Consider the following 20,154-nt stretch of genomic DNA (forward strand, 5'->3'; position numbering starts at 1 on the left):
AAAGAGTTGAATAAAAGTACATTAAAAATGAACCCCATTTCTATCAAGTCTGAGCAAAAAAACACAGCATTTGCAGCATTTTATTAAAAATTCAGTCTCTGTGGACTGAGACAATGGAATATACAGTGGATGACTCAATGCACTGTAGAACAACTAGCCACAAAGTGAAAGGAAATGGTGCATAAACTCACTGGCTACAAAGCACTCGTCCAGCTGCTTGAAATAAAAGGCAACTTTGTCCAGCTCTGAGAGGGTGGCCTGTATATCTTCTAGCATGATTCTCTCTTCTCTCTAAAGGAAAGATAAACGGGGGGGGGGGGGAATGGAGAGGTTTCAAGGAAGGATTGATACTCATGCACACACTCCTTTCTCTCCTAGGTGTGTGGAATCGTAGGAAGTAGCTTCTGATGCCCCAAACATCATTTTCGAGGGATCTAATTAAATGAGGAGTGCTCTAAGCACACTCTGCTGTTCATGTAACTCAAATAAGAATGGGAATAGTTCCTTTTTATATTGTCTCTTTAAATAGTTGCCTGTTATTGTATTTGCTGACTAGAAGCTCATTGTACTATGGAATCTGAGCTGTGATGGGCCAATTCAGCTGCCTCGGCTCGAATCTGAGGTGGTACCAAGTCGGCCCGAGTTGCCCTGAGGACAAAGCGTGTCAGTACTGAAGCCTCAGGGTACCTCAGACCGATTCGGAGTGGTGGGGCAGCTAACACCTCCCCCCCAGCCGCCCAGGAAAACCAGCAAAAGGCCAGCCATGAGTCCATTGGACTCACTGGACTCACTTCCCTCTCTCTCCCTGGTTGCTGCCGCTGGCGCCACCAGGACTTGTGTCCTCTTCCCTGAGAGCCGAGTCGTGATTTAAAGGACAATGTAATGTGATTTTGACTAAGCCTCTTCTCATCTCGCCTATCCCCCCTTTCGCTGACAGGTGTTCACGTTCTAAATTCCTCTACTACAGATATAAAGAAAGTTGGTCACAGAATTCCCACCACTAAAAATCTACCAAACGATCATCAGCCAAACTCAACACAATCAAAACTGAAACGAAATCCTGGACGAACCTTCGGCAAACATCGTGATTTCAAATTATACACTTTAAAAATTTAGATAAAACATATGCCTACGCCCTTCTCTTGTTTCTTCCACATCTACGTGATAACATCAGGATATGTTTATTTAAAAAACTGAGAATCAAATGACCGTTTAAAAAAAAATCATTTTCCGTTGATGTTTTGGTGGGAAAATATCTCAGCAGACATGAAAACACCTATCTCTGTCCAAATAAAATATTGACTAAATTTTTGTCACCACTTTTCCAGCCAAAATTTCAAAATGTCATTTCTAGATCCATCTACATTGCCAAGCCATTCTTTATATCTCCGCTGCCTTCAATCGGTGTGCTTGGTGCCTTTCTCTGTTGCACAGATGTTTGATGCAATGCAAGATACTGCTTCTTACCAGCAGGGGGCAGATGAGTACCTACAATTTGCCATTGTGCACAGTCTACACTGCTGCGTATACTATAGCACTAGTCTCCAACCCTTTCAGACCAGGACCCACCTTTAAGGGCACCCTGTAAAAAAAGGCCCAAGGTTTAAACTGTTAAGCCTCTGTCTCTAGGGTGAACAGGAGCCAAGGGGGACAGGACTCCTGTATCTTTAATAAGTGCACAGAAGTGGGGACTTTGGGAAGTGCAGCTTGTCATGCAGGTGTGAGAACAGTTTAAACATACGAAGTGGCCTTATATTGAGTGACTGGTCCATGTAGCACAGGATTGTCAGCACTGATGCAATGGTCTCATACATGGATCTTCCCAGCCATGCCAGATGCCAGGGATGTGGCCTGGGACCTTCTGAAAGCAGGTCTTCCACCACCGATTTGCTCTAGCTGAAATTTCCTCTAAACTATGAAAAGTTTAGGGTTAGGGTTTAGGGTTAACCCTTTGCAGCTGGTATCTCGGACTTATCAACTGAAGGCAATGCAGCAGTAAGGAACCTGTGGTACTCCTGATACCATTGAGACCACAACAGCCATCATCCCTGACGATTGGCCATGCTGCCTAAGGCTGATGGGAGCTGTAGTCCAACAACATCTGGATGGCCGAAGATTCCCCCCCCCCCCCATGATTGGTGGGTGACTGGCTTCATTGTTCCACAAAACGCAACCACTCAACAAAGAAGGACAGGATCCCAAAGGCAGTGTTCAAGCCCATGTTCTGTCTTCTCACCTATTGGGAGCACTTGAGTGAGTCAGCAGAGATCTGTTTTTTGCAACCCAAATTTGGCTTAAGCCCCTTTCACAAGCCCTCCGCTATGTGGAAACACCGCTTGCATATAACTGCAGGATGAGTGTGGATTCCGCAATCGAGGGGGAGGGACTAATGCTCTGTCTCTGCCACTCACCTCCGTGGGAGGGAGCCGATTGGCTGAGGCAGATGCAACTGGCCCCATCCACTGGCTGAGCTGTTCACACACATATCACAGCGGCATAAAAGAAAACCAGGGAGTTGTTCTCCCCACCCAACTGGGTGAATGTGTGAGGGGAACCCAAGTACAGATGTATGAGGATCATCAGAACTTGCCCTGTTCTCAACCCCAAATACAAAAGCATTTTCTCGGAAAAGCTCGCACGTTCCCAAATTTCGGGTCTGAAGAAGATGCACTTTAAAATGCACATGTTCCAAGAAAAGTACGCATTTCCCCACTTTTGCCAATGGTGGAAAAACACACACTTTTCCTGTTCTAAATATGCAATTTCCCCATTTGAACAAAAAGAAAAACGGGTCAAAAACAAATACGGGAATGAGGCGAACTAAACACTGAAGCCGAGTTTGGGGATTCTTGGCCACCTCAAGCAACCCGGTTCTCCCATTCCTAGACTTCAGTCATGACATTGAAAAGAAGTGATACAATGCTGCAAACTTTCCTAGCCTTTGAAAATGCATCCAGGGCAGGCAGAACAACTTGCTGGGGAGATGAGTAAGAAGGAAACAGCATAGTTCCTTGTCTTTTGGTTTTTGCTTGAGGAAGCCATAGCCCGCCCTTACCACGCTGGGGGAGAGCAAGGACTGGTAGTTGAGCAACACCCCTGTGGCTGCTATCTGCTCCAGCCACTTCTTGCTGGCTTCCCGGCTGCTCTCTTCGTATTCCCCGTTGTTGTTGTATCTGTAGTTGAGAGCACCCAATAACTGCTCAGAGAACGTGCAGATGGCAGCCACCAGAGCCTGGCAGAAAATCACATCTCGTCTCAGTTGCAGATCTGTGTCTGGGAAAGAGAAGAGCATGCAGGTGTTAGGAAAGACAGACTAGAGAGGTCTTCCCCAACTTGGAACTCCCCAGACGTTTTGGACTTAAGTTATTTATTTTATTGCATTTCTATACCGCCCAATGGCCAGGTTCCCCCAGATGTGCTGGATGCAACTCCCATAATTCCCAGCCAGCAAGGCCATGCTGGAAATTACGAGAGTGGCATCCAGTACATTTGGGAGGTGCCAGGTTTGCGAAGGCTGCTCTGGGCGATTCACGACATGACAAAACATAGTATGATACCTTTAACATACAAAAGTTAGAACGGGTTGAAAGTAATTAACAACCAAGACCCAATAAAAACCTAACATTATATGCCATCAATGCCTGGGAGTAGAGGAAAGTCTTAAGCTGACACTGAAAAGAGGTCAGTGTTGGCACTGGGTGAACTTCACAAGGGAGAGCGTTCCACAATTGGTGGGCCCCCACTGAGATGGCCCTCTGCCTTGTGGTCATTCTCCCAACCTCCCTCAGATAAGGCAATTGGAGGAGGGACTCAGATGTTGATTGCAGTGTATGGAAAGTTCATGCTGGGACATGCACTCCACCAAGTATTGAAAAGGAGGACAGGGCTCCTGTATCTTTAACAGTTGTATTGAAAAGGGAATTTCAGCAGGTGTGATTTGTATATATGGAGAACCTGGTGAAATTTCCTCTTCATCACAACAGTTAAAGATGCAGGTGCCCTGCCCTCTTTTAAATCTGGACACAGTATAGCTGCAGTATAGCTCCTGCAGCTTTAACTGTTGTGACAAAGAGGAAATTTCACCAGGTGCTGCATGCATACAAATGACACCTGCTGAAATTCCCTTTTTATTGCAAGTATTAAAGATACAGGAGCTCTGTCCTCCTTTTCATATGGTCACCCTGGCTTAGCCCTTCTGGTTTCTTCTCCCATCAGCCCCAGCTAGCATTGGACCTCAGTTCCCATCAACCCCAGCTAGCATTGCCAATGGACAAGAATGCTGGGAGATGTGGTCCAAAGCATCTGGAGGGCACTAAGCTGGGAAAATCCAGAGAAAAATTATTGTTCATTTCATTGTTTGAGCCTGTTTCCCCAACAGTCTGTGTAAGTTGCTTCATAGCAACCCAAGTGTCTAATACGATAGCAGAGGGTTTATGTTTCCCCAGAGGAACGCTCCGTTTCCCACAACAACAGTGAGCAAATGGAGAAGGAAGGAGGATCAGCCTATAAACAGGGTGTCCAGTATCATCACTGATGTGATGCAGAAGCACGATAAGTGTTCTTCTGCCAATACCGCAGTGCTATCAAATGTACAATGATAGCAATAGCTTATCACTATTTCCCCTGAAGCAGAAGAAAAAAAGTATTCTCGCAACTGCATGTCTGTCCTTAAGCTGTGTTTTCAGGGTCATGTGCAAACTGCATCAAACCAAGGAGCTGTTTTACCTGTGCATTTCAGCAAGGCCAGAAGCAGCTGATTCTTTCCATCTAGAAAGGAAAGAAAAAGGAAGACATAAATAAAAACAGGTGCATAATCAATTTCAACTTAGTTAAAGCTCCAATTCATGCTAGGTGCTGAGTCCCAGTAAGAGGTGCTGGGAGCCAAGCAGGTTTGGAACTCATACCCTGTATCTAGAAGCTCTTGCTTCCCAAGCTATGCATGGGCTGGTTGTGCTTACTTGGTGAGAAGGGTAAGTTACTCTTCACATGCTCTGGGGCACACACCTGAAATTTCTTTATTGGTGCTAGCACTCAACCCTAGGACTGAAAACAAGTTCCAGGTTTGAGCCCTTTCAAGCCCAGGCTCTAGCACACATCTGTTTACATGAGCAAACCAGGAAAGAAACATCAATCAGTCATAACAGGCAGCTTCAAGTGTGCTTGATTGATTCCAAAATGAACAGACTACACGTATGGTGGAATATTTATAGCAGGGAAGATGTGGTCCTCCAGGTGTTATTGGAGTGCAAAACCCATCATCCCTCACCATTGGCCATGGTGGCTTGGGCTGATGGGAGTTGCAGTCCAACAATGACTGGAGGGTCACAACTTCCCCACCCCTGACTTAGAGTGTGTCTACATTAAGGGGAAATCATGTTGCTTACTCGGGCTTTTTGGCGTGATTGTTATGCCAGAAATTTCACCAGCCCACATCAGTGCAAAGGGGAACCTACCCAGATTTACAGGGGGAGGGGGCCATAGCCCAGGGGTAGAGTCCATGCTTTGCATGCAAATGATCCCAAGTTCAATTCTGGGCATCTCCAGGTAGAACTTGAAAAGATTCCCATCTGAAAACCTGGTCAGGCACTGCCAATTGCTCTAGATCAGCCTTTCCCAACCTGGTGCTCTCCAGATGTTTTGGACTTCAGCCCCAGCCAAAATGGCCAATGGTCAGGAATGCTGGGAGTTGAAGAACAAAACATCTGGAGGGCACAGGTTGGGGAAAGCTGGTGCAGACAATACTGAGCTAGATGGACCAATGGCCTGTCTCAGTTAAGGCAGCTTATTATGTTTGAAACCCAAAATTATCAGCAATTTTCAGTTTAGGAGGAATTTGGTAGCAGCTGCCAATTCGGTTTATTTGTTTTGTTGCTCCGCCCCTGCTGGCCACTTCTGCTTCTGCTAATTTTTTCAGAATCCTAAAATTATTAGGACACCCAGCAGTCACAGACCTTCCACATATTTCTGTATGGTCTCAACGAGGTTCTTTATTCGGAGTGGAAGGTTCCAGGGATCTTCTTGGATGCTGACTTGAATCTTGTTCCTGCTCCGAATTGTGGTTTCCTCCTTCTGCTTAAATTCTGCAGAACAAGAGCGATTTTTAGCCCAGGGAATCAAGCTATCCAGAGTAGTTCGAAACAGCAGGTGCCCACTTATTGCATTAATCCCAACCAAGCCCTCTTCTCTGTGAAGGAAGGCTCACGAAACTGGCCCTTGATGAAGAAGAAAAATATGATTTCACTGGGAAGTCTGTACCATGCAGCAAAGTTAACCTGCAACTTTAATGACAGCTACTGAACACAGCAGCCTCTTATCTTCTCTTCCTCATAGCACCCTTGTAATCTGCCTACTCTGGGTTTTCCTGTCTCCACTCTACTTGACTGTCTGCCACTTGCAGGAGTAGGGGAACCTGGAGTGCACTGGGATCATTATGCACTTGGGACTAACGTAATGAGCTGGCTCACATACCATGCTAAGCCATGATGGCTGTTAACACAGATGGTTGCAGGTGACTTAGCACGACATCCAAACCTGGAGCATTTTTTTCTGTCATGGCTTCCTTGTGAAACCCATGGCTTATAGTAAGGTTATTTAGGATGGCTTGTGTTCAGGGTCTTCTTCTAAATGTGGCAGGACAGTTTTATCATGGATTGTCAGGAATGACTAGAGAGATGGCCAGCAAGAGTGATGAAAATCTCTGCTGCTCCTTGCAATCTTGCTAGGGCTGCTGCTTCCTCCCTCCTCCCTCTTCAGTGCCCTCCATCCCATGCATTTAAAAATCGAGAAGACCACTGGAGAGTGTCCCAAATGCATTTGCATTTTTTTTTTTAAGAAAAAAAAAATAGTATCTGCTGCTGGGAAATTGGCATAGTTTCCCCTTCAGTTTCAGTGCTCTGCCTTGAAATTTGTGCAATTTTCCCCTTTGTTTTACTGCTCCACCTTGAATTTTGCCTATGTTTAGGGATCCTGCTCACTGCTGTGTCACCCTTATGTATAGGTGACAGCTAACAGTGGAAGCCAGTGGAGGGAAGTGACAAGTATGAAGAAGGCGCAGGGTGGGGTGGGGGAGCTGAAAGTGGCTGGTGGCTGCAGGAGAGAAGGCGCTTTAGGAGCGGCTGTTCTTACTTCGATACAACGTGAAGCAGCCTTTGCAAAAATTGCAGGAGTCAGAAAGATTTTCACTGGATAAATGGAAAGAAGAACATCTGAGCACACTTCTGGGAGGAGGAATCCTTTCCGCACACTGCAATTCCCTAATCACCCCAAGTGTTGTCATTCCCTAGACAGTCCCTGGGCCCTCTTCATCTGTCAATGGTGATGGAATCTAGATGAACTAAGAGATGAAAGAGTTGCGGTGGGCTCCTTCCACTGCCGCTAGCTCACCGCCACCTCCGCTTGAGAGTGCAGAGAATACGGAAATGTATTTTTAGAAAACACATTGGGAGAAATCAAATTGTGAGCCCTGAAAGGGAACTGAAAAAGCTGCATCCAATTCGTCACTTGTGAATGGGGTGGTGGTGGCCATTCCAGGCCATCCCTAGTGGGGACATAACTCATAAACAGTTCTGAAAATGGGGAGGTGATTCCATGTTCAAGACGAATGGGAGGAGGCAGAAAGGGGAGGGCTCCGTTGAAGCTGAGGAACAGTCCTAATTTCTAAACCATGCCTGGAGACTGAGAAAGTTACGTCCGGATGATTAAGTTTTAAGAAACACCGATTCTCGTGTAGGGATGGGCAAATGAACGATGTTCAAAATCATGAATGATATTTGAAATCTCTATAGTTAGCATTGCCCAACTTCTGCATGGAAATAGAGCAGCGATTGAAAGGGAGATTTGCACACATCTCCTGAAATATGTACAAATCCCCCAAATTTGCACAAATTCCCTCCATGAAATAAAATGGGGATGATTTAGTCTACCGAGGAAATTTGCACAAATGGGAATGAGACAAATGAGAGCATGCGTTCAACGATTTGTTAATATTTTCAGTGTGCATGTGCTCACACAATGGCATTGAGAGCTTCAAATGGGGCCATTTGCACGTTTTGAGAGCAAAGCTGAAATTCCCATGCGTCCCTATTCTCCTGGGCTCACGTTATGGGCATATTTACCTTGCAAACTGTGGTCCATTGGAAAATGTTTGGTTTCTTCAAAAGCCTTGCTTATTACTGGTCCTTTGAGGAGGGTATTGATAGCATCCACCTGCAAAGAAGCACATTCAGTCAGTCTTGAAGACTGGGTCTCCAGAGAGATAAATTGTTGTTTTTTCAGAAGGCAGCTATCAAATTATATGTATTGTGCTTTAAAACAGATGAATAATGAAGCAACATGGAGCAAATAGTTACTATTGGCAAATAAGAATTTAAAGCATGGCAGGTCTGCAAATGAGGCAGCTAAGGGAACAATTGTGCAACTATCAACAATGGGCATTATCCATGGTGGCACAACACTGCACTAGCTTAAGTCACAATCTCATTAGAGCTTGCTAGTGCAAAGGGGAAAAGCGGTGATTTACCGCCAAAATCCAGCAGCAAATAACCACTTTCTCCTTTGCACTAGCAACCTCTAATGAGATTGTACTCATATTGGCTTACGTTAGTACAACATCATTATTGCCAGCGCTGTGTCACCCTTGGATACTACCCGCTCAGAGCTGGTGCCAGACTATTTTGCGCCCGAGGCAAGGCAAGCTACTTGCACCACGCCCCAAATTGCCAACTTCGATTTAGCTGTTCGAGAAGAGTTTCTGAACTATTACATTTTCTTTTTATTATGTTTTTTCTTAAAACAGCTAATTTGTATAAAACAGTGACCCTTAAAGGGCAGTACTGCACCCCTCTGAGGTCTGCGCCTTAGGCGGCTGCCTAGTTAGCCTAATGGTTAGCACCGGCCCTGTACCCGCTGTTATTAATAGCATATGGCACGGATGCACAAGGCACAGTCTATGGTGCATCTGCATCTGGCCAAGGTCTTCACCTCCCCGCCCCACCATGGGGATCCTAAGCCCTGTTACCACCAAATTGCCACTTCCCATCCACATCGTTACCCTGCTATCTGTACCTTTCCAGGGATTCTCTCTTTTCCTGCCTCTACTAGCGGTCTGTATCCCTGGGCGAAGGGGGTGAAGAGAGGTCTTTCCAGTCCTTCTGGCAGAGATCCTCAAAGAGATAACTCATGCCCTGCTAGTGGCATGGAAAGATCCTGTATCAGTAGTGTGTGTGTGTGTGTACTAGGGTGACCATATGGAAAGGAGGACAAGACTCCTGTATCTTTCATAGTTATATAGAAAAGGGAATTTCAGCAGGTGTCATTTGTATGCATACAGCACCTGGTGAAATTCCCTCTTCATCACAACAGTTAAAGCTACAAGAGCAGTCTGGGGCTACAAGTGTCAACAACCCTTTTGGGTGAGCTGAGGGTACTTCTTCAAGCAATGCCCAATTCCATGAGGGGATGTCATGGCACCCATTATGTCCTGATGGGCTCCCACCCCACTTCCGGACCTTCCATCCTCACCCCAATGAACATAGAACCAGAGGGGATGAAAGGCCCATGTCAAAATCCAACTGTCACCTTCATACCCTGCCTGTGAAATCCCAGAAGCTTTCTTCCTGAGCAGTGATGGAAACCAAAAGCTGGACTAGATGGGCCTTCATCCAACTGAGCAAGACCCCATCATTGTCTGTCCTGAACCAAGCTTCCAGTTGTTACTCAACACCCAAGGTTGGTTTGCTAAGCACAGGGAAGATGCTCCAAGAGGGTAGGCTAGTCTTCCCCAATTTTGTGCCCTCCAGTTGTTTTGGAGTTCAACTCCCAGCAGCCCCAGCCAGCATAGATAATGGTTAGGAATGTTGGGAGATGTGGTCCAAAACATCTGGAGGACACTAAGTTGTGAAAGCTGTTGTACTGCAAAGCCAGGGGCTGTCCTGCTCTTCATGTAAGGTCCTCATGTTACTCACCTGGTTAAAAAGATGTTCGAGGCAGCCATGTAGTTTGTCTTGCTTGTCTGAAGGTATCCTCATGTCACTGGGAAGTTCATCACCTATGGATGAAAGAAGTAAAGCTTTGGGCGGGTTCTCATGTTACTTCAATGGAAAGGACTTCAGAAGCAAATGACTATCTTTAGGCTTGCTCACACAACTTTTTCTGGTTTTATTCATCTGCGCTGAACTCTTCGCTCCCCCCTCTGTTTTCTCCACACCTCTAGCCTTTGATCATATTCCAAGGGGAAGAACTTCACACCACACTTCTGTGGACTTTAGGGTGGATTCCTGCATTGAGCAGGGGGTTGGACTCGATGGCCTTGTAGGCCCCTTCCAACTCTGTTATTCTATGATTCTATGATTCTATGACTCCCACAGAGGCTATTGGGCATGATCTCTTCCTAACAAAGCATTTCCACTACATAAGCCGAGAAGAGATCTTACTAAAAAGAGAATCCTGGGAGGAAATTTTCTGTTTCAATGAAGTGTGTGTGTGTGTGTGTGAGTGTTGGGGTGTGTGTGGAGATTTGAAATGAGGAAATGGCATGAGGGTGCAAAGGATTTAGCATCATCACCTCCACTTCTGCCGCTTCTCCATCTTGATCATCCCTCCAGAAGTGGCTTTTCCTCCTTAAAAAGGACTAGTGGGTTAATATTACATTTATTTATTTTTTGTAGGTAACATCTAGTCAGTGGACACCGGTGGCTCCAAATTCAATAGGGCTGTGATTCCATTCTGGGTTTCAGCTGGAATTCAAAAGTAACTGTCCAAGAAGCTGAACCCTACCCCAAAATGGGTTCAGTACCGTTAGAGTTGTGGCTGGTTCTGACTGAAACTCAGAATGGAGTCACAGCCCCACCAAAATCAGAGCCACCAGCCTCCACCGCATCTAGTTTAGGCCGCAGTCAACCATTGTTATTGTATTATTCTGAGGAGACGAGACGAGATGAACTGAAGCAGCTAGTATTTGATTTGTTTAAAAGATTAATAAGCTGCTTTTTAGGAAAACCCCCTCCAAGGTAGCATAGAAAATATAAAACCACAAAAAAACCTCCATAAAACTATGAACAAACAATAAATAACAACAACAACAACGTGGGCAGGATGACCCAATTGTCTATGGAAGATTCCCTTTCCACTTGGACGTAGCCCTTGACTTGGGCTTATAGAGCCCCACAGGTCCATATGCAAGTGCTGTGGAAGCGCGAAGGCAAGGATGTTGAACCTCAGTCCCCTTGGCCAAAACCAGCTAGTCTCGGGTCCCAATCCATCTCTCTGGGGTTTCCCAAATAGCCTTGCCCCCTTGCCTTGGCCCTGCCCCTTTCTCCCAATTACCAATCGTTCGGTGGTTTCCTGGTTCTGGGACAGTTTTTCCTCATGCTAAAAGGTTGAAATGCCTCTCCTAAGGCTTAGTTATCGGCAGTAAGAGCTTTAAGCTAAAATGTGTTAGTATTTTTGGTGGTTTTAGCTCCACCCCTTTGGCTTCACCTCCTTTTGCCTTCTGCCCTGCCACTGGAATGTGGTCGTCCAATGCTACTCCAAAATGGAACCTGGCCCCTTGGGCTGAAATATATTCCACACCCCTGCACTAAAGAAATGCCAATAAGCAGCAGAGTAGTATGCACCTATGGAAGCCTGGCATTCACTCACCTGATCCCATTTCATCACTGCCCAAGTAAGAGCTGTTACTCCGCACACTGGTGTAGGAAAGTACTGAGTCCCTGTTACTGTTGCATTCACTGGAAGGAGGAGGAGGAGGAAGAGAGAATATGTAAAAATATATATTATTTATTATATTTGTATACCACCTAATAGCTGAGGATAACAATACTTCATAAAAAATACAGAAAAAGACATTATAAACATTGTAACATTAGAATAAAAGGCGGTCTAATTTTTTTAAGATACATTTTTTAAAAAACAAATAAACAAATATCTAAATATAATTTCAATTCAATTTCAATAAAAGACCTGTTCAAGACAGCCGCCATAAGTGCCCCATCATATGCCATTCAATGCCTGGGCATAGAGGGCAGTCTTAACTGGCAACAAAAAAATAACAGCGTTGGCACCAGGCGGGCCTCAGTGGGGAACTCATTCTATAGTTCAGGGGGCCACCATTGAGAAGGTCCTCTCCCTTGTGTTAACACTAAGAAACTCTCCTTGTGCAGAACTGTTAACTCCTTTGAAAAGAAACATTCATGGGATTCTTTCCTGGCTATCTCCAAGTGCTTAATCGAGTTTGCAATGGCTCTCCTAACTCAATTCAGTAAGCGGATACTATCCTTTGGTGACAGCAGCCTATTGTACTTCATCCTATTATACTTCGCCTTCCACTGATGAAGATGGATGGCAGAATAGAGGCATTATTCTTTGCTACCAACGTTCATGGGGGGTGACTAAAGATGATACATTCCAGGGAGAAGGAGAGGGCTAGCAGTTCAAAATCTAACCCATTATGATTCTCCATGCTGTTTGACTATTGGGACTTCATCACTAGCCTTGAAACTCAGTTGCTTGTCTGCAAAGTGCAGATTTAGCTTAAAACAGCTAGGGTTCCAGATTTATATTGAAATACTGTATGAAGGGAAACTGTTCTCTGTACCTATATTGTGCTTTGCTTTGCTTGCTAGCCATGAGCTCTCTGATTTATGTCCCATGAGAACCATTTCCTACAACCACACTGACACAGATGCAGCTGCATATATGAAGGGCCGCTCTGACCAATGATTTTTGCTAGGAGCACAGATGTGCATTGCAATCCTTTCATGTTTGCTCAGAAATAAGTCTCAGTGGGTCTTATTCCCAGGGAGTTTGTGCACTGCATTGCAGCCTTAGTTTCTCCCTTTTCTACAAATCACCTTACCTCTTTAATTCTAGCACAACTCAGATGCTGGGACTTTATTCTAATTTAACACTAAACAATCCCCAAAGAAATCCAGTAAGAAATGCTGGTCAGAGGTTTGCCAAGAAAACTGAGGAACAGCCCTCCATCGATATTTAAGGCATGGCTTATGTCTAGTGAAGCTTGCAAAAGCAGCAGTTGGGAGTGGAAGTACCTTTTAACTAAGTAGGTAGAGCTGGAAGCACCTTCTCTGAACTTTCTAAGGAGAGTTCAATACGACTCTTAATAATTTTGGTAGTATTTTTGAAATGTGTGATGAGCGTGACAATCTTTATTTTTTAAACATGCTCAGAACAACCTGTAAGGTAGGCCTCCGTGGGTAACGGTGGCCTGAGAGATAGTGACTTGTCCAAGGCTCACACAGCAAGCCCATGCCTAGGGTGATATTTGAGCTCACGTATCTGGGGTTTGAGACCAAATCCCCATTCACAGGACAACCACTCAGATCTTCCTTTTGAAAGGGTCTCTTTTGAAAACTAGAAAGCTTTTTTTGGGAGCAGGAATTCATCTGTTTTTGCCTTTGTAACTCTGTGAGGTGGCACATCTACAAAAGGCATTATAGCAACAATAAAAATAATAAAACCGTAAAAGTTCAGTGTTCCCTGGAGTTGTCAGTCTTGATTAAAATGACAAAAAAATATACATGGAGAGAGAGAAAAACCTTTCTCTCTCTCAACTTGACTTCTCCCTTGCAATATGTCTGTCAGTGAGCTTTCCCCAACATGGTGCCCTCCAGGTTTTTTGGACTACAATTCCCACCAGTCCCATACAGCAAGGCCAATGGTCAGGGATGGTTTGAGTTGTAGTCAAAAACATCTGGGAGGCACCATATGGGGGAAGGTGTGTGCATCTGTCTCAAAGGTATCTATTTCTCTGCCTTTGTGAAAGGGATAGATCACGTTCGGGATGGCTAGAAACAGACATAAACTCCTAGGAAAGGCAAACTGATCGTGAACTAGATCTCCTGCAACAAAGCATGGCGAATGCCAAGGAAGTCTCCTCTCAGCTGTACTCTGCTCGTTCTTGTAAGCTCTACGGTATCCATTTTCTGACTAGAAACTATCAAAACATATTTGATTCCTTCTTGAATGGCTATTACATATTTTATGTAGGCTTAATTGTCTGTCTGAGTCTAAAAGAGAGAAGACAGAAAGATCTTTCTCATCTTTCATTTAAGTCTAAATTCTGAAACAAGTGACAGTCCCACTGGGAATCCGCCTTTGATCTCACTATGTCATCCAGAATAGATTAGGCTCAATTATAGGACCCATTAAACAAAATGCGATGCAGGATTAGGAGTCATATGAAATGATGAATAAAATCGTTTCTATTGCACTGAAACACGTTCACAGCACATAAGTGGGTTTTAATATGAAGACGCAGTGCCAGAAAGAGACTAGCCAGTCACCCACCAAAAGCGTTCCTAGGGTATACAAACCGGGGATTTAAACCATGAAAAATGTGCTTTTCTGCTTGTTCAATGCTCAGCTCTTAGAGGAAATAAATGCTGTTAATTCCTGTGACTAGGAATCTTGAGCTCATGACATCAGTGGTTTAAATTTAGAAAGGAAAGGAAAGAGCAATTCTAATTGAATTGCCATGGCCTATTTTGTTTAATGTGCAGATTGCAAAACATGCTGGGGATTTTCTATAAACTACCATAGACATTTGGCAGCTCTTGGCTACTGCTCAGTAGCTTTCTGTGTTCAGTTGTCATGTTGAGTTCTGGCTCACATAAAGCACCATTTCCCTTGCCAACAACACAGGAGTAATACTCAGTCCACCTAGACAACTATGCTCACCACAAATGTAATGACAGTACAGGGGCCATAGTTCAGTGGTCTTAGGTTCAACCCCTGGCATTTCCAGGTAGGGATGGAAAAACTCCTGCCTGGAGAGCCACTGCCAGTCAGTGTCTGCAATACTAGGCTAGATGGACCAATGGTCCAAGTCAATGTAAGGCAGCTTCTTCTGTTCCCTATGTATATTTCCCATATCTACTATGCATTTGGAAATGATCATCCCTAAATGACATCTGATAACTATTAGTCCACACCAACTGGAAGGACCACCATGGGAGGTACAATTATGCTGGTTCTTAAATCCCAGAAACAGGGAATGTACTATACTGAGCTATGGCTGTACTGTCCTTACGTTCGCTCACACAAATGTAGCTCAGTAACTGTTTATTTGTTGTTTCAACCATCATGGTCATATCAACTTTACAGATGCAATACAGGTAAGCACACAAAAACTCTACAATGCAAAGAAGTAAAATACAAAAGATACTAAAAAGGTTTTCATTAGAAGGTGCCCACAAATATGCAAAAGTTCATTTAAATACAAAGAATTAAAATAAGAGACACTAAGAATTTACATTAAAAGGTCCATAAATGTATAAAAGTTAATACTACTGATAAAAACTTCATGTGGTTGAAACATGCTTTGCATGGAGGAGGTCTCAGATTCAATTCCTGTCAAATTCAATTCCCCTAAAATTGCATTAATTAAGTTTGCTTATTCTTATATAACAGCTGTTTAGACATCAATTGTTAGGGGACTGATCACTTTTCGGTAACAATTTAAAAATAAATAAACTTATATGTTAAAGAAATTTATTTAAAGAATTAAAATGAATATCTGCAGATAGCGATGGAAAAATGCCTGCCTGATGCCCTGGAAAGCCACTGCCAGTCAGTATCGACAATACTGGGCTAGATGGACTAATGGTCCAACTCAATATAAGGCAGGTTCCTATGTTCCATGTGTATATTTCCCATATCAACTATGCATTTGGAAATGTTCATCCCTAAATGGCATCTGATAACTGCTAGTCCACACAGACTGGAAAGACCACCATGGGAGAAAGAGGTACAATCTTGCTGGTTCTTAAATCCCAAGAACAGGAAATACAATTGAAATTGGACACTTCGGTTGGGCTTCCTGTTTCCCTATTCCTGCCAATCAGAATAGGGTGGCCATGTATCTTACCCGCAAAAAAGAAATGAATCACCCAAAAAGAGGAAGGAGGAGGACACAGATTTGTGTAAAATTTGCATATGCTAATTTATATGTATAGATGCAAATTTAGAAATAATTACTATAATTTACATGCATCTCACCATAGTGGAGAAGACTATTTTTGGATGCTAAGTGCTGATAGGCAACTTCAAGGGGACTGGGCAACCCTTCAAATAAAGGTCTCCCTCTGTAAATAGGACAAATGACCACCCTAAATCAGAGTGATATGTCAAAGCATCTTAAGCCATTTCTACACCTGCCTTTTTTTCCTGGAATCATCCTGGGATCATCCCTGTACATCCAAATGACACACAGGGGATCCCAGTAACAGGCAGGAACGATCACTCCATTTTCCTAGAATAATCCTTAGGTGTAGAAAGGGCCTTTGAAACCCCATTAACCTACCTTCAGAGAAGTATCTGATGTTTGGTACAGTACAAGCAGCAACAGGAGTGTTAACGACTGTAGTATTACGCACCACCTCTAATATACGTTTACCAATGAGCTCGGCTCTTAAGGAGGACAGTAGCTTACATGAACAGTTTATTACATATTAGAATGAATTAGGGGTAGCCTGCATCCCAGAAGAAGCATCTTTTGTAAATCCCTGTAAATCTCGTTACTGGATTTGTTCTTTAAAATGCACCATCTCTTCCACTAGCCTGTGTTTATTCACTTCTCAATTATGCTTTTTTTTTTAAAAAAAAGAGCCACCGCTTGAATTGTGTGATGTTTCACTTGCTGACATATATGCTAATAGTAGTAACTCAGGCCTTAAAAAACAAGGTTTTCAGACACTTGAATAAATAGTTGGGCTTTGTGGTTTTTTAAAAAAACAATTTTAAAAACAGGGAAAGCAGGGAGGCGTGGTGGGGTGGGGAATGTCCACATTTGTTGTTGTTCGACACTCCACATTTAAGTCTTCTGGGAACATTGTTCGTAGTCTTGAATGGAAAGAAAACCTTCCTACAACTGCTACTATTGTAAGCGATTCCAAGCTGTCTGAGAAATCCTCACAGTTACATAGCATAAGTGGGAGGAACGGTCACACTCGATAAAGCTATCTAGCCTTGACTTTCTATGGAAGCCACAAAGAGAGATCTCTGAGGGTTTCCTAGTCACATTTCCATAGCGATGGGAGGAGTCAGGAGATATTTGAACAGTGCAAACCTACTACTATCGATAAAAATGTTGACTTGAAAATAACATTGCTTGCAAAGAACCCAATTGGTGTTTCAGTGCTGGAGTACAGGGGCCTTAGTTCCTTATTGCTGTGATCCACAAAAGACTGAGTACAGAGTACTTGAATTTTAACTTTGGTATTTGGATGAATTCCATTGAGATTAAAAGGCAATTCTAAGTATGGCTTTCTTTTACTTAGGGTGACCATATAGAAAGGAGGACAGGGCTCCTGTAGCTTTAACAGTTGTGGGGGAAAAGGAATTTCAGCAGGTGTCATTTGCATGCATGCAGCACCTGGTGAAATTCCCTCTTTACCCCAACAGTTAAAGCCACAGGAGCCCTGTCCTCTTTAGCTAGATCGACCAGATACAAAATAAGGCAGGGCTCCTGCAGCTTCAACTGTTGTGATGAAGAGGGAATTTCATCAGAAGCTGCATGCATACACATGACACTTGCTGAACTTTTCTATGCAACTGTTAGAGATACAGGAGCCTTGTCCTCCTTTCCACATGGTCACCCTATTTACTAGCATGGCGTCATTCCCACTCCTAGTTCATATTAATCCCCTCATGATATAGAAGTGTTGTGGCGGGGTATTGTGTATCTGGCTTGTGTATCTGGGCCCTGACTCATGTTGCACCTTCTGAAGCAGTAGAGAAGCTAGGTGATGCCGTGGAAAAACTAAGGGGTCACTAACCATATGTCTTCAGACTGCGGGGTTGCTTGGCTTCGTCCATTTTCTTCTGCTGCCTCTTATGCCTGGAACGCTCTTCCAGAACATTTGAGAACTACAAGTTCAACCACAGCTTTTAAAGCTCAGCTAAAAACTTTTCTTTTTCCTAAAGCTTTTAAAACTTGATTTTGTTCTGACTTTATACTGTTAGTTTTACCCTACCCAGTGCCTGTTTACCCTACCCTGTGCCTGTTTGCATTCTCTTCCCCTCCTTATTGTTTTATTATGATTTTATTAGAATGTAAGCCTATGCGGCAGGGTCTTGCTATTTACTGTTTTACTCTGTACAGCACCATGTACATTGATGGTGCTATATAAATAAATAAATAAATAATAATAAAGGGGCCAGGGGCCAAACTGAGGCCTAGGACACCATTTTTCTCCAAGGGTAAAGCCTGACAGATGATCCTTCTTTGGCCAGTCTTCACTCTGAGGTGAAGATGGATGTCCTAGGCTGTAATTCCCTCTTTGAAGACTCTGAATTAGGAAGCTGAAGGCCAAAACAGATATTACTTTAAATTTGTGTCTCGCAGCTAAATCTTGTTTTTATTCATTTTTACTTTAGAGTAAGTGAGGGCCCCCAATCCAGATCTTAAAAGCCCTCTTACTTCTCCAACACACACACACACACACACACACACACACACACACACACACACACGTCCCTGTCTTGATCGGGTGCCACGAGCCTACTCCCGAGTAAAAAAGGAAAGGAAGGAAACTGCTAGACACAGATTTCAAGTAATTAACTCTTTTGGCCCTAAGAAATCTCTAACTGGTTGGCAGTGCCTTCTAAAAGAGTAAATTCTATTCTGTTCTAGCCTCACCTCACCATGCACAGTATGACCCAGAAATGGTTTCACGTAAGTTGTAAAACCTCAAACTCCAGAGAAGCATTGCTGTAATTCCTGGTTGTGACATTTTCCAAATAGAGGAGCTGTGGTTAATTTTGTATACTTCCAAGATTGCCTCAGATTGCTGCCTGCTGACTTGAGTCATGCAAAGATCTTGCCATCGGCGTAATCATTACTATAAAGTCCAATTAGTCTGTGTTTTCTGTGGACGGTGTGTTTGTACACACAAAACAACAAATGATCAGTTCTGCAAACAACAGCTGCAGAGTCAGTCTCAAACGAACAGGCTTGTGCTCCTGGAAAACCCACAAAAAATCCTCTTTCCAGCTGCTGCGCTTCACTGCGTAAAGGGGGAAATTCTTCCTTCTGACCTCACCTGACCTGCCTGATCACTGAGGCCCTCCTGTAAGCTGATCCTGTGACAGACATGTGAACTGTGACAAATTGTTGTGAACTCTGGATTGGATACACTTAAATTCATACCGTACAAGCAATGATTAGGAGCTGATCCAACATCCAAAACGTCCCACTGTCATCTGTTACTGTACAGTTGGGAACAGGCTCAGGTCTTCAATATATAGGAGGAACGATCCATTCACCAATTGATTTTGAGTACCCAACACTTTTCAAGGTAAGAAGGAACTAGTAAGCATTTCGAGTTCAGTGTGTTAGACTAGAATGGGACTAGAAAAGCTATGGAAAAAACAATGGAGGGTGCAATCAGATGGCCCCTAGACAGCTTCTGAGTGGCCACAGGATTGTACAGAGAAGTTGGAGACCGTGCTGTGATTATGGAAGGGGGGAGTGGAAGATCTGGCCACCCCCTTGCAGCTGACTGGGAAAGAACCGCACTGGCTGCCCTCCAAGGTTGGAAAAGCAACCTCAGAGAGGGGGAAAGGGGCATTTTGATGGGCAGGGGCTTAGAAGAGACTGGAGAAGTCAGGATACCCGAGGCCAACCCAGCCTCCTTCCCTCCCCTCCAAAGCGCTCCAGCTAGACAGGCAAAATAGACCATCTAGCAAAATATGCAGGGCAGGAGGGCAGGGAAGCGAAGATTGAGTCTGCTGGTCCTCCCACCCTGCATAGGATGATCATAAGCCTTTGAACTTGGAGACTTATGATCATTGAGGATGCAATCAATAGGACTGCACCCTAAGTTTATCTCAGGGCATGCAGAGACCTCTAGACAGGAAGGGACGAGTTAGAATATACAGAATCATGAATAACAGGGATGAGGAGAATCTATTTTTTTCTTTCATGTAGCGCAAAATACTGGACTGATCATAACTGATGAAACTAAAGAACAGCAGGCATTACGCTTTTCATATAACACATAAATTAGGTATTACTATGTGTTCAAATCTTGGTGGTACCTATATAAGATGCTTAATATTATAATGTACTAGTTGGTGCTCATGAACACGTGGCTTGACTTCGGGGAGGGGCTGGAGCTCAGTGGGGGAAATCCTGCT

At 43.9% G+C, this 20,154-nt stretch overlaps 1 protein-coding gene across 2 annotated transcripts in view; it reads right to left on the reverse strand.

Annotated features, from left to right (window-relative positions):
* Positions 1-20,154, reverse strand: part of PREX1 (phosphatidylinositol-3,4,5-trisphosphate dependent Rac exchange factor 1) — a 259,443-nt gene that overhangs the window by 17,823 nt on the left and 221,466 nt on the right. For both annotated transcript variants that reach the window (XM_063145951.1, XM_063145959.1), the window contains 7 exons: positions 11,638-11,726; positions 9,963-10,045; positions 8,115-8,205; positions 5,952-6,080; positions 4,726-4,767; positions 3,056-3,273; positions 192-291 (listed from right to left, as the gene is read on the reverse strand). In XM_063145951.1, the coding sequence (XP_063002021.1) occupies positions 192-291; positions 3,056-3,273; positions 4,726-4,767; positions 5,952-6,080; positions 8,115-8,205; positions 9,963-10,045; positions 11,638-11,726 (752 nt within the window). The remainder of the gene's footprint in view (positions 1-191; positions 292-3,055; positions 3,274-4,725; positions 4,768-5,951; positions 6,081-8,114; positions 8,206-9,962; positions 10,046-11,637; positions 11,727-20,154) is intronic.

This window comes from Elgaria multicarinata, chromosome 1, assembly GCF_023053635.1.
Source record: "Elgaria multicarinata webbii isolate HBS135686 ecotype San Diego chromosome 1, rElgMul1.1.pri, whole genome shotgun sequence".
NCBI lineage: Eukaryota > Metazoa > Chordata > Lepidosauria > Squamata > Anguidae > Elgaria > Elgaria multicarinata.